At 53.0% G+C, this 12,264-nt stretch overlaps 1 protein-coding gene and 1 long non-coding RNA gene across 11 annotated transcripts in view; one reads left to right on the top strand and one right to left on the bottom strand.

The window, feature by feature from the left end:
- Nucleotides 1-12,264, top strand: part of BAHD1 (bromo adjacent homology domain containing 1) — a 28,347-nt gene that overhangs the window by 143 nt on the left and 15,940 nt on the right. For 2 of the 10 annotated variants that reach the window (XM_063716579.1, XM_054531388.2), the window contains exon 1: nucleotides 84-199. The exons of 1 other annotated variant lie outside the window; for it this stretch is intronic. In XM_063716579.1, coding sequence (XP_063572649.1) covers nucleotides 91-199 — 109 coding nt within the window. In that variant the 5' untranslated portion in view covers nucleotides 84-90. Of the gene's footprint in view, nucleotides 1-83; nucleotides 200-829; nucleotides 1,288-1,390; nucleotides 1,555-12,264 lie in introns of those variants that run through there. 7 more of the 10 variants (XM_002825297.5, XM_063716580.1, XM_024232815.3 and 4 more) reach the window with 7 other exon arrangements.
- Nucleotides 2,775-7,008, bottom strand: LOC129050088 (uncharacterized). The gene is made up of 4 exons (XR_008513543.2): nucleotides 6,869-7,008; nucleotides 5,461-5,555; nucleotides 5,051-5,206; nucleotides 2,775-3,784 (listed from the first exon to the last, which is right to left on the bottom strand). It is a non-coding gene; the product is annotated as an uncharacterized LOC129050088 (long non-coding RNA).

Raw genomic sequence — 12,264 nt, forward strand, 5'->3', positions numbered from 1 at the left:
GGTTCTCCCGTAGCTTGGGGACGCGAGGGAGGGAGTCCAGCCGCTCCTGTCAGGCTGCCCGCCCCTTTCTCCCTCCCCCGGAGAGCTCTGATGTTCCCCGCGGTGGTGGAAGAGGGTGTGTGGGTGTCAAGGACTCACAGACCAGGCTCTGCTGTCAGCTGGAAATGGATGAGGGCTCCACACTCTGCTTCTGAAGAGGGTGAATTAGGAGCTGGGGTTGGGGGCGGTAGGTGAAGGGCAGAAAGAGGAAAAAGAGATGCGGGTGAGGGGTTACCGAGCCAGGACCGACCTTGCTGGAAAGGAAAGGAGACGTGGCAGGCAGGGAAGTCGGAAAGATGAGGCAAGGGCGGGAGGGGCTTCTCAGCAGTCGGGGCCCTTTTGCAGGAGTCTGGGGCCCTTTCTGCAGGAAAGGGGGGGTTGTTCTCGCTTGATTTTCGGCTGGTCTTCCCGAAGCTTTGCCCTGCGGGCAGCAGCCTCCGGCGAGGATGGGGTGTTCCTCGGCCCGCAGTTTTCTCCAGCGCGTGCTGGGGAGGATTTGGGGGAAAGGGGATGCGGAGGGGTGATGGCCAGGGCGGGGGGAGATAAGATTTTTCCGGGGGGCTAGCAGCTGGGGGATTGGGGTCGAGTCACCGTGGGATACGGACTCAGGTTCTGAAGACGAAGAGAAAAATCCAAGAAGCCGGCAAAGAAAATCACCCCTTGCCACCACCCTTGGCACCGCACCCCTCCCCCCAGGCCCCACCACTCCCCGCACCGCCTCCCCCGGCCGCCTCGTGCTGCCCCCTGCGTTGGGACGACCGACCCACGGTTCTGATTGGTCAGAGACCGGGAGGGGGAGCCGAGGGCCGGATTGGCTGGCGGAGCCAGCGCAGGGCGGGGCGGCTGATTGGCGGAGCTGGCCGAGGGGCGCGCTGCTGATTGGCTGGGGACGAGGAAGCAGGAAGGAGGGCGGCGGAGGCTCCGCTCTCGGGGAGTTTGTGGGGGAACCGCGAGCGGCGTAGCGGATCCCGGAGCCCGGCCCCCGCCGCCCGCCCGTCCGGCTGCCTGCCCCGCCCGTCCGGCCCCCGCCGTCCGCCCGCCCCGGCCAGGCGCGCCCGCCCCCCCCGACGGCCCCGCCCGGCCGCGGTCCCCGCTCCGCCCGCCCGGCCCCGGCCCCCAGGAGGAGGCGCTGACGCAGCAGCGTGGAGCCCGGGAATTGAGCGCCCCCGGGGGGTTCCAGCCGCCGGATTCCAGCCCGGCCGGGGCCTGCGGGCGCCCAGAGCCGCGCCGTCCGCGCCGCCCGTTCTGGTGAGTCAGGGGCCGGGGTCGAGGAGGGGGAAGGGGCGAGCTGGAGGGAGGAAGCGAGCGAGGTAGGCAGAGGAGCGAAGGGGGAGAGGACCGGCCGCCCGTCAGCGCGCCCCACCGAGCGCGCCGCGCCACCGCCCCCGCCAGCCCGGGAAGGGACGGACGGACGGACGACGCGAAGCAGGTGCGGCCGCCCGCCCGCTCGCGCCACCTCCCTCCCCTGGGTCCGGCACCACGGTCCCGCCATCGGGGAACGCGGCGCGCCTCGAGGTGACAGCCCCCGGGGGCCGCCCGCCTTGCAGGCCGGGGGCGGGGTGGGTGGCGGCCGCAGGGTGGCAGCTCGGCCGGGCGGCGGCGGCGCGGGCGTCCCGAGCTGCGGAGGGCGGGAGGACGCCGGTCTTTCCTCGCCGCCGCGGAGCCGGCTCGCCTCCGAGTGCGCGGGCGGCGAGGCCCCCGCCGCGCCCCCTCCCCCATCGCGGTCCCCGAGGCAAGGGGCCGCGGCCGGGGGCGGCGCCGCGGGATCGCCCGCTCAGGGTGGGGGGCGCCCTCCCGCGCTGGGAGCTGACCGGTTATTGCTGGATGGGGGGTAGGGGATGAGGGCCGCGCCGGGCCGGGGGCGGCGGGGGGGTAGTAGTATAGACCCGACTCGATCGGGCTGAGAGGAAGGGAGGCGCCGAAGACGGAAGGGGACCGGTTCGAAAAGCGAGTGTGGGCCGCGGGAGGCCCTGCGGGGACCTTGCGGGGCGGCGGCCGAGTCCGAGGTGGGGCGGGGGGAATCGAAGTTGTCAGACCGCCTCCAAGTGACAGCGGGACCCTGTGCTCGCGGCCCGGCCTGGTCTTGCCCTGCTCGCTCCACCGCCTCTCTTCTGGGGCTGGGGGCCGGGTCAGGTCGGGCCCGAGGGGCTCGCTTGGCGGTGAAGCGCCGGACAAAGGCGGCGCCGGAGCGGGCGCAGGTGGTGGCGTCGGGGAGGGGAGCGGGTCCGAGGCACCCACTCCGAGGGGCGGGCGACGGGGCCGGACTCTGCCCCGGGGACTGCGGGGGCCGGGGCGCCCGCCGGGAGGAGCTGCGGCACTGGCTTGCCGCTCTAGCCGCTCGCTGTTGGCCTCGAGGCTCTGGGAAGTGGGGTCTACTTGCCGGGGGCCGAGGGGCAGGGGTGGGGGTGTATGCTCATGATGTGCCTTGGCTGGTGGCGACGGGGTTGCTACTCACCGAGGCGACAGACCCGGTGAGCCGCTGTAGAGCCTGTCAAGAATGAGGGGTATTTCAACAGGCAGAGTCTGCCTACAGGCAGAAGTCTAACCCCACCTGGGACATCTCCTAGTCGCCCATTGTCGACAGTGTTAGAAGTGCAGAAGACTAGTTTGATTAGGACAAGAGACACCCCCCCTCCGTGGGCTCCCGCCAGCCCTCCGCAGCTGCCTCCAGCACTTTTCCTTACCACGAAGGTACCCACTTAGAGAAATGAGAAGCTGAGTTTATAAATCCAGGCAGGAATTTAATAATGAAATAAAAAGGTTTCCAGTCCTTTTACTTTGTGCCACCTGAGACTTTCCTCCCTACTCTCTTCACCTCGCTGTCTTCCACACAAAAAAAAGGAGAAAAAAGGCCCAGAGGGACCACATGTCTTGGAGGGGCACCACTGTCCTTGGCCAGCTTGGAGGACCCTTAGGAACCACTGGCTTAAGCTGTGAGTGCCTCCAACTCCACCGGTGACCAGCTGTGAGCTGGATGTTGTTTACCTGCTTGTAAAAACTCATTCAGAGCTCCCATGCCCTCCGTGTGAACCCCACACCCAAAAGAAGAGTTGGGATCATAAGGACAGGGAAACTCAGGCTGTTTTAGAATGTGGATTTTCCTGAGAATCTGAGTTCGAGTCCCACCTCAGGTAGGGCTGGTTAGAAGCCGCTCTCAACTGTGGTTGGCTGTAATCCCACCTGGGAAAGCTGCTTGTCTGCCTCGTCAGAGGGGTAGCATGGGCATGGGAGTTTATTCATGGCCACCTCCCTAGAATGATCTAGACCCCAGCCTGGATGGAGCTGAGGCTTGTGAGAAAGGGAGGTATTACCTCACTCAGGAGGCTAAAGTTTGTTCTGAGATAATTTAATTGCATGTCTAAAATCCAGAGAGTGATGATGAATATCAAGGCCTTTGTGCCTTCTGTGAGGCTACACGGCATGTGATTTCTTTTGGTGGCAGTCAGAAGGGGATGACGTGGTCTGGCCACTGGAATATGAAGGGGAGTTGCCCAAATAGCATTTCCCTCTTTGGTAGGGCTCTTACCTGGCAGGAGACTCACCCCGGTCAGATCTGGTGTTAAGGAGGGTTTGCTCCGGAGAGTTTAGCCAGTGATTACGTTCTTTTTGATATCTCCCTCTTTCTTCCTTTCTGTTGCCCTGCTGTCCCCAAGTCAGGCCTGTGTTGTTGTTATAGCCTTCCTTTCCCTCCTGCTTCCTTTGGCCCTTCTGATCCAGTCTGTATGCAGTTACCAGGTCATTCTTCCTAAAACACAGCTTCGCGGTGTCACTCCCCTTCTCACAGACTTGCAATGGCTCCCCATTCCCTGCAGTCTGACCCTAGACAGTGTTCCCTCCAGCTCTTCCCTAGCCATACCATGCACATTTTTTCTTCCTGCAATCTTCTCTGCTGCCGCTCCCCTTCCTTTACTCCCCCTCGAATCCCACTTGTCCTTAGTCTGGTTGTTGCTCAGACCACTCCAGGCCAACGTAGTCATCCACGCCTGAGCTCATGACTCTGGATTTTCTAACGTGGTATCCTCTTGAGTGGTTTTGTAGTTTGGAAGTTTCTTAAGGACAGGAACAATATGAGTGTTAAACCTGTGTGTGTGTGTGTGTGTGTGTGTGGGTGTGTGTGAATATTCTGGTATTTCTTGTATAGTGCTGTGCACATCATTTTTGTTGAGTGAATAAATGTGGTTGGTTGCTGAGTTAGGCAGGAACAAGGGGGAGACCTTCCTTTCATCTTCTCCAGAAATGCTTATATTGGAGTCCTTGGAGGTTTCCAGACCTTTCTGTCAAAGGCATATGGATAGGGCATGTTTGGGGTGCTGTAAATGGGAAATTTAACTGCTGTTTCTGATATTTCTGCTGGTGAAGAGTCCTATGGATTGCTTATGTGATACCATATAGACATTGGAAAAGGGCTGTAATCCTGTTTTCCTCCTCCCTCACCGGACCACCATTCTTTCTATCCGGCTTTGCTGCTCTTATGCAGTTTTCCTTGTTGTTCATGCTAAATGAATCCATATGTTTTATCTCTTTTCAAACCGGGTGCAAATGAGGGAGAAAACACAATTCTGAGCACAGAAAAGAAAAATACTCCTGGGTCTGGCCCATAGATGGGACTTTTGGGGCTGGTTTGGAAGAAGTGTTTATGGGGGCATCACCAACATAAGAGGCACAATCAGCCCCACATTGGACCCCTCATAAAGGCAAGCTACAATCCCTGCTCTCTCAGGCTTCTGTTTTTGTTCACCATCAACCCTGGACCATGGGGGAAACGGGAAAGAGGACTGGTGACTGGTTAGAGGCTAGATAGTGAAAAAATACATTCTGCATCCATCCTCTTTCCCCCAAACCTCCCTTTTGTGCCCCAGTTTGATGATTAATGGACCAGCATTTCCCTTCTACGCGGGAAGGCCACCCCTCACAGTTGCCATGGCAATGCAGACCGCTCCCCCGTCAATTAAAAAAAAAAAAAATCCCTACTACTTCTCTCCTCCTTCTACTGTAGCAGGAGAAAATCTACCTCAGAATGCATCTCCTGGGCTCTCTTCTCAGCTCCTCAGCTGTGTTTGCTGTGTGTCCTAGAACACAGTCCTTCCTCTCTTTCTGGGGATTGCCTGAGTTTCTTCACTCTGAGCAAATTGTGCCCCTTCTGGAGCCAGCAGCCCCTGAAACACTTCTATCAAGAAACAGAAAATTTCTGTTTATTTATTCATCCCCAGTGCAAATTAAAAACCAGAGAGAGCTCCTTTTGGGTTAAAAAAAAAAAAAAAATCCTTTCACACCTTCTCTGGTTAGAGGTATAAGTTGGGGAGCATTTGACATCCAGAAAGGAAGTTTTAGTAAACCTGGAAGGAATTCAGCCTCCTAGCATACGTACTTCAAATTGGAGTTCTATGGGGAATTTTCAAAATTATTTTCATTCCTCCTCACCTCTCTGTTCCAGCATCCAGGAGGACTTGTGTGTTTTCATTTTATCTGTTCTTATTCCTCTTGGCCTTGCTCCGGCAACATCTGGCCTCGGTACCCTGTCGCAAGGTGAGTCATTAAGGAGAAAAAAAACCTTAAGAAAAAAAAGTCTCTGGAGTTGAGAAGTAGCCTGTGTTGAACTAAGGCTGCCAGGCGAAGCTGCCGAGTTTATGGAGCATTATACGAACAGCCCCGACATTAAAGGGCCTCCTTTTTATGAATGGGTTGTGAAGAATGTAAATAAAGCAGCATCTCTCAATGGGGAAGCATTTTACATAAGCAGTACTACCCCGACCCAAGTATTTATGGGAATTTGCTAGCACAGTCTGGAAAGGCTCACTTCCTTTGTGAACTTGCCATTGTGCTGGGGACTTTGGAGGGACAAGGAGAGTGTGCTTCGGTTCTGAGGGCAGCCCCAGCACTCCCGCTCTGCAGGTTTCCTGGCCTTGACTTGATGGGCCAGCTCATGGCTGGAAATGCCTGTTAACCCTGAAGTGACAGAAAATACCATGTGCAGTCAAGAGCTCATGATAATTAGAGGTAGAGGCTCCTGATCCTGGGGTCTGGAGATTGTGTAGCTCCTGACCCCTCAGGCTGCTTAGACCTCCACAGGACAGAGGACAGGGAGGTCTTGGATGATGAAATCTTGCCCGGTTTTATGGGAGGCACCTAACTGGTGTAAAATGGGCTGGTTTGAATTTCAGCTCCTTTATGTTCCCCTGCCCACCTCCTGGTACTGCCACTAATGAGCAGTCAAATGGCTAAAAAGGAGGAGGAGAAAGAGCACCAGCAGCAGTGAGGCTGCATATGGTCTGCTCAGGGCCAGACGGCCTGACAAGCACCCTCACTGAACACCCGCCCAGCCCTGGGGTTCCAACAGGGGTGTTGGTGTCCTGCCCCAGGTGACTTGGTAAGCAGGCCCTGGAGTACAGTCACATCCAGGACTTTGTGTTGTGTCCCTGTGGGTGGGAGTGGGGTCATCAGATTTCATTTTTCCCAGTGGGAAACACCTGCAAGGATGGCTATTCACTTGACTCAGTGTCCCCCCAACACAAAAAAATAACATTGTCTTTAAGATCCTCTGCAGGCCCAATCCACCAGGAGAAAAAAAGGGGTTTGTCTCTCAGCCTTGCTGATTTGAATTGGGAACTTATTTCTAAGCACTATGACCGAGTTAGCTGAATGAAAAAAAACAGATGACTTTTCTTAGTCATGTTATCAATGTCAGGCAGGAACTTGGGTCTCAATATTTTTTCTTGCATGTGTTCCTTTTCCAGTGGGTTTGGGGAAAAGAGGTGCTTTGACCTCCTGTCTTTGGGTAAAGAGAATGGGACCTGTCTTTCTGCCATTCTCTTGACCCCAGGGATCTCACCTGGAGTGGTGTTGATGGCTCCTACTTTTATTCCATCTCCAATGCCTTTTGAGGACTCCTAGCCTCCATCGGTGCAGCTTTTTCAGCTTCCTGCGTGCAGTGGAGAGGGGCAGCCCACACAGACCCTTCTCCAACTCTGGTTACCTGTCCACAATGTTTAGGAATAATTGTTAATCACATTCTCATGTGGCCAGGTGGTTTAAAGGTGAATTACTGTTTTTTAGAGGACCTATGTAGAAATCGTGGGAAAGGTATTATTAGGGTGCCGCTTGATGCCAGGAGATCCTAACAAGTATGCCAGAAGGGGGGGTGAAGTCACGTTTCCACCATAGTCAGGGCCAGCAGGGCCTTCCTCAGTAGTGAGGGGTGTCTCCTGCTTTGTGCCTGGAGGGGTTTCCACATTGGCTAGAATGTAAAAAAGAATTATAAAAATGATTGAGGCCAGGTGCCGTGGCTCACACCTTTAATCCCAGCACTTTGGGAGGCTGAGGCGGGTGGATCACTTGAGGTCAGGAGTTCAAGACCAGCCTGGCCAACATGCTGAAACCCCGTCTCTACTAAAAATACAAAAGTGAGCGGGGCGTGGTAGCATACACCTGTAATTCCAGCTACTCAGGAGGCTGAGGCAGGAGAATTGCTTGAACCCAGGAGGCAGAGGTTGCAGATCGCACCAGTGCACTCCAGTCTGGGCGACAGAGCAAGACTCTGTCTCCTAAATAAATAAATAAATAAATAAATAAATAAATAAAAATAAAAATGATTGAATAACTGAGAGATGATCTCCAGAGAAATTGAAAGGACTTGAATTTATTTGGCCCAGAGGGAGGTAGACAAGGGGCAGTTAATATGTCTTTGCATGTTAAGATGACAGTTTAGAGCATGATGACCAGTTTTTAGTCTTCATTGCAGTCTGGGCTGGAGGAAGGGAATTTCACCTGAGACAAGAGATATTGGGTAGATGCATGGTTGGGGGTTACCTTTTTCTGGATTTACTATAAAATCAGGACATTGTATCTTTGAAGCTCTCTCATTTATTCATTTATTTAGCCCAGACTTCTTAGCATCCCACCTTTTTCTAGGATATAAAATGTTTGTTTCAGCCAGGTGCGGTGGCTCACACCTATAATCCCAGCACTTTGGGAGGCAGGCGGATCACAAGGTCAGGAGATCGAGACCATCCTGGCCAACATGGTGAAACCCCGTCTCTACTAAAAATACAAAAATTAGCCGGGCATGGTGGTGTGCACCTGTAGTCCCAGCAACTCAGGAGGCTGAGGCAGAGAATCACTTGAACCCGGGAGGTGGAGGTTGCAGTGAGCCGAGATCGCGCCACTGCACTCTAGCCTGGATGACAGAGCAAGACTCCATCTCAAAAAAAAAAAAAGTTTCTTTCAAAAAAAATTTTTTTAATTGTATTTACGTTCTAGCCCATAGATGCCATTTAATTGGAGTACATCTTCAGTTCCTCTGTGGTGGGAAAACTAATAATGTGTGGTAATGCCAATAATTAAAGCACAGAAAAATAAAACTGAACGTGCAAGTTATCTTGCATCTTGGTCTGTGATCCAGCAGCCGTCCTGTGATGCCCTAAGTAGAGGCAGTGTGTTGCAGTGCAGGAAGTGTGGGCCTTGGTGTAGATGCCGGGATCGCCTCCTCTGTCCTCAATCCTAGCAACATTTTATTTTTTAAGAGCCAGCTCTGTCACCGAGTCCAGAGTACAATAGCATGATCATGGTTCATTACAGCCTCCACCTACCACGCTCAAGCAATCCTCCCACCTCAGCCTCCTAAGTAGCTGGGACTACAGGCACACACCACCATGCCCGACTAATTTTTTATTTTTGTAGAGACAGGGTCTCACTGTATTGCCCAGGCTGGTCTCTTACCTCCTGGCCTCCCACAGCACAGGGATTATAGGTTACAGGTGTGAGCCACCACACCCACCCACCATCTCCTTTTAACTCTTTTTTTTTTTTTTTTTGAGACGGAGTTTCACTCTTGTTGCCCAGGCTGGAGTGCAATGATGTGATCTCGGCTCACCGCAACCTCTGCCTTCCAGGTAGCTGGGATTACAGGCATGTGCCACCACGCCTGGCTAATTTTTGCATTTTCTCCATGTTTGTCAGGCTGGCCTTGAACTCCCAACCTCAGGTGATCCACCCACCTCGGCCTCCCAAAGTGCTGGGATTACAGGCATGAGCCACCGCGCCCAGCCTTCCTTTTGACTTTGTCCCTGTTTTTTTTCCTTGTTAGGATGAAATGGTAACAACTAGCTCATAAGGCTGTTGGGAAGATAAATGAGATAGTGAATGTAGTGTGCTTATCTTAGGACCTTGCCAGGTGCATAGTGAGTGCTTGACAAACATTGACCATCCTTTTACAGTAGTCACCTCTGCAGTGAATCAGAAATTTCCAACCCTGCACACTTAGGGCGTCTGGGGACTGATAATGCTAACTTTAGTTCTTTGCTCCTGATTTCACCTATCTGTGACATTCTTTGCCTAGATAGAAGTGTCTGTAGTACTATATTCACTTGCTTAGTGGTTTAGGGGCAGCCACAGCCAGTGGAATGCTTTCCAGAGGTAGCTGGGCAACTTGGGAGAGAGAAGAAAGAGGATGAGGCCAGGCATGGTGACTCATGCCTGTAATCCCAGCACTTTGGGATGCTGAAATGGGAAGATCACTTGAGGCTAGGACTTTGAGACCAGCCTGGGCAACATAGTGAGACTTTGTCTCTACAAAAATAAAAATAAATTTAAAAATTAGCCAGGCATGGTGGTGTGGGCCTATAGTCCCAACTACTCGGGAGGCTGAGGTAGGAGGATTGTTTGAGCCCAGGAATTCGAGGCTACAGTGAGCTATAATTGTGCCACTGCACTACTACTACAGCCTGGGTGACAGAGCAAGACCCTGTCTCAAAAAAAAAAAAAAGAAAAGAAAATGAAAATTGATGGTAATGAAGGAGGGTTGTGCCATGAAAATACAAGAGATTTCCTATTGTAACCTTGTTGCACTGTGGATTAAATTGAAGATGCACAGTGGACTCCTGGGGATGGAGGAGAGTTTGGAGGTCAGAGGGCTCTTGTCTTGAGCTCCAAGTGGTGCTCTAAGTCTAGGATAAAGATTTTACACCGGGTGGGGCAGGTGGGCAGCCAGATCTTCATTTATTCTTACTAAGCTCTGATTAAGTCATGTGGGTGGGATTTACTGTTAAGGAAGGCAGAGCCTACCTGTCCCCATAGGGCTGGCATCCTATTGGAGGTGGCACTAGCCACTTAACTAGTTAAGTGAGGGATATTTGGGTAGGGTGCCCATAACTCTGATAGTATCTGCCTTGCGATTCTGCTCCTGCTAGTGGAGTGTGGGGGAGGCCTGGTCTTGGATCTTGTTCCTCACAGCTGGTTCATTCAGGAGGTTAGTGCTCTGCTGAGGAGGCTGGAGGCAGAGCTCCATCTTGGCCTGGCTGGCTAGTTTCTGTTCAGGACTAGAGCTAGCACCTGTAGTCTTGGCAAGCCATTTTAGAAATCAAAGTTGTTGGTCCATGTAATGTCCTGGTGGTTGAACCAACACACGTTCTTTGCCATTCCTGGGCAGGTGCTTGGAGAAGGCTGGTGAGCTATTCATGTTTTTTGAAGAATGGTGCATCAGTAGCACAAGGTTTTCCCTGGTTCTGCTGAGGCCTGTTGCTGAGCTTTGGGGTGCCCTGTCCCCTGTTTTATTCCTGTTTTATTTCTCCCACATTGTTAGCTGCTCAGAGCAAATGGGTCTTGTTGCAGGTGTAGGTTTGCCTCTGGCTGATCCTGGGCAGTGTGGCATCTGGATGGGAGGGTCTGAGGGAGCCTTAGCCCAGAGTTAAGGGGTGCCCCCCAACCCCTGCCTGGAGTCATCCTACATGGAGCCAATAGGGGCGAGTCTGGGAAAAGTTGCATTTGTTCCCTGCTTTAAGACTTTAGCTTTTGGGCCAGGCGCAGTGGCTCACATTTGTAATCCTAACACTTTGGGAATCCGAGGCAGGCAGATCACTTGAGGTCAGGAGTTTGAGACCAGCCTGGCCAACATGGTGAAAACCCGTCTCTGCTAAAAATACAAAAATTAGCTGGTCGTGGTGGTGGGCGACTGTAATCCCAGCTACTCGGGATACTCCTGCTGAGGCAGGAGAATCACTTGAACCCAGGAGGCAGAGGTTGCAGTGAGCCAAGATCGCGCCATTGCACTCCAGCCTGGGCAACAAGAGCATAAACTCCATCTCAAAAAAAAAAAAGACTTTAGCTTTTGTTTGTCACCCCATCCTGCATCCAAACATTTATGAAATGAATTTCTCAGAGTGCTGCCCACTCCCTACTGGGCTTTTGTTCCCACGGTACACGTGGCATAAAGTAGGCCCTCAGTAAGTGTCTAAGGCTCATATGTACCCTCTGAGAAGCTGCCTTGGGGGGACCCCTCAGCCAAGCTCTGAGCAGTCCATTATAGCCCTTGTCACACTATCTTGTTCTGTCTTCCTACCAGCCCATGCTGCAACTCTTAGTCTTTTGCATTTTTTTCCAGCACTTAGTCTGGTGCTTGTAGGGGAAAGAGAAAACAAATGAGCTTGTATTGAGAACCTACTGTATTCCAGGAACTCTGCTAGGCACTTTACACACATTCTTCTTTAACTTAATCCTCACAGCAACCTTGCTGTGTAGACAAGGAAACCAAGGCTCAGAGTTCAAGCCGTTGACTAAGGCCACACAGGATTAGCAGTGGCATGAAGTGGCTTCCAGCCCCACATGGGTCTCCCTCTGCTGTGGGGGGCCAGCAAATGTTGGTTGAATGGGCAAAGGTCACAAGAGGTGCTGTGTGCCTGAGAATGAGGGGCAGGCTTAGCTGGGCTAGCACCTGTGGATGCAGGTCTACCTTATGCACACATGAGTTGTGTACTGGGAAGAAGCTGGGGGAAGGCACATTGCCTAAAGTAGGGACATGTGCCTTTTAAGAAAGCCTCTAAAGACTAGTTTTTTATTGCATGTGATTACCTTCCACATTTGTCAGGTTAAAGTTCGTAAGGCAGAACACTGGTATGATTAAAACACGATGCTCTTGCCCACTCTCCTCACTCAGGGATCTGTGTGTTGTATAGCAACTTCTAGATATGGGAGGGTGTACTCTTGTTTCTCTTGTCCTCAGCCCCTGCCACCAGACCCGAGGGCAGTCTAAAAGCAAGCCTGTGTCCAGATGGATCAGGCCAATTCCTTTCAGCTGCACTTCGTGCTTCTTGCCCAGGTGTTTTTAGGCTGCCAGTCTGGTTGCAGAATGAATTGAGTGCCCGCAGCAAGTGAGGCTGAATGGGCACTGAGGAGGCAGGGCTGGTGGCTGAGGCGCCTGCTCTCTCTCTCTTTGAGGACAGTGCTCCTTGCAAC

Source organism: Pongo abelii, chromosome 16 (genome assembly GCF_028885655.2).
Source record: "Pongo abelii isolate AG06213 chromosome 16, NHGRI_mPonAbe1-v2.0_pri, whole genome shotgun sequence".
In the NCBI taxonomy this organism is placed as follows: domain Eukaryota; kingdom Metazoa; phylum Chordata; class Mammalia; order Primates; family Hominidae; genus Pongo; species Pongo abelii.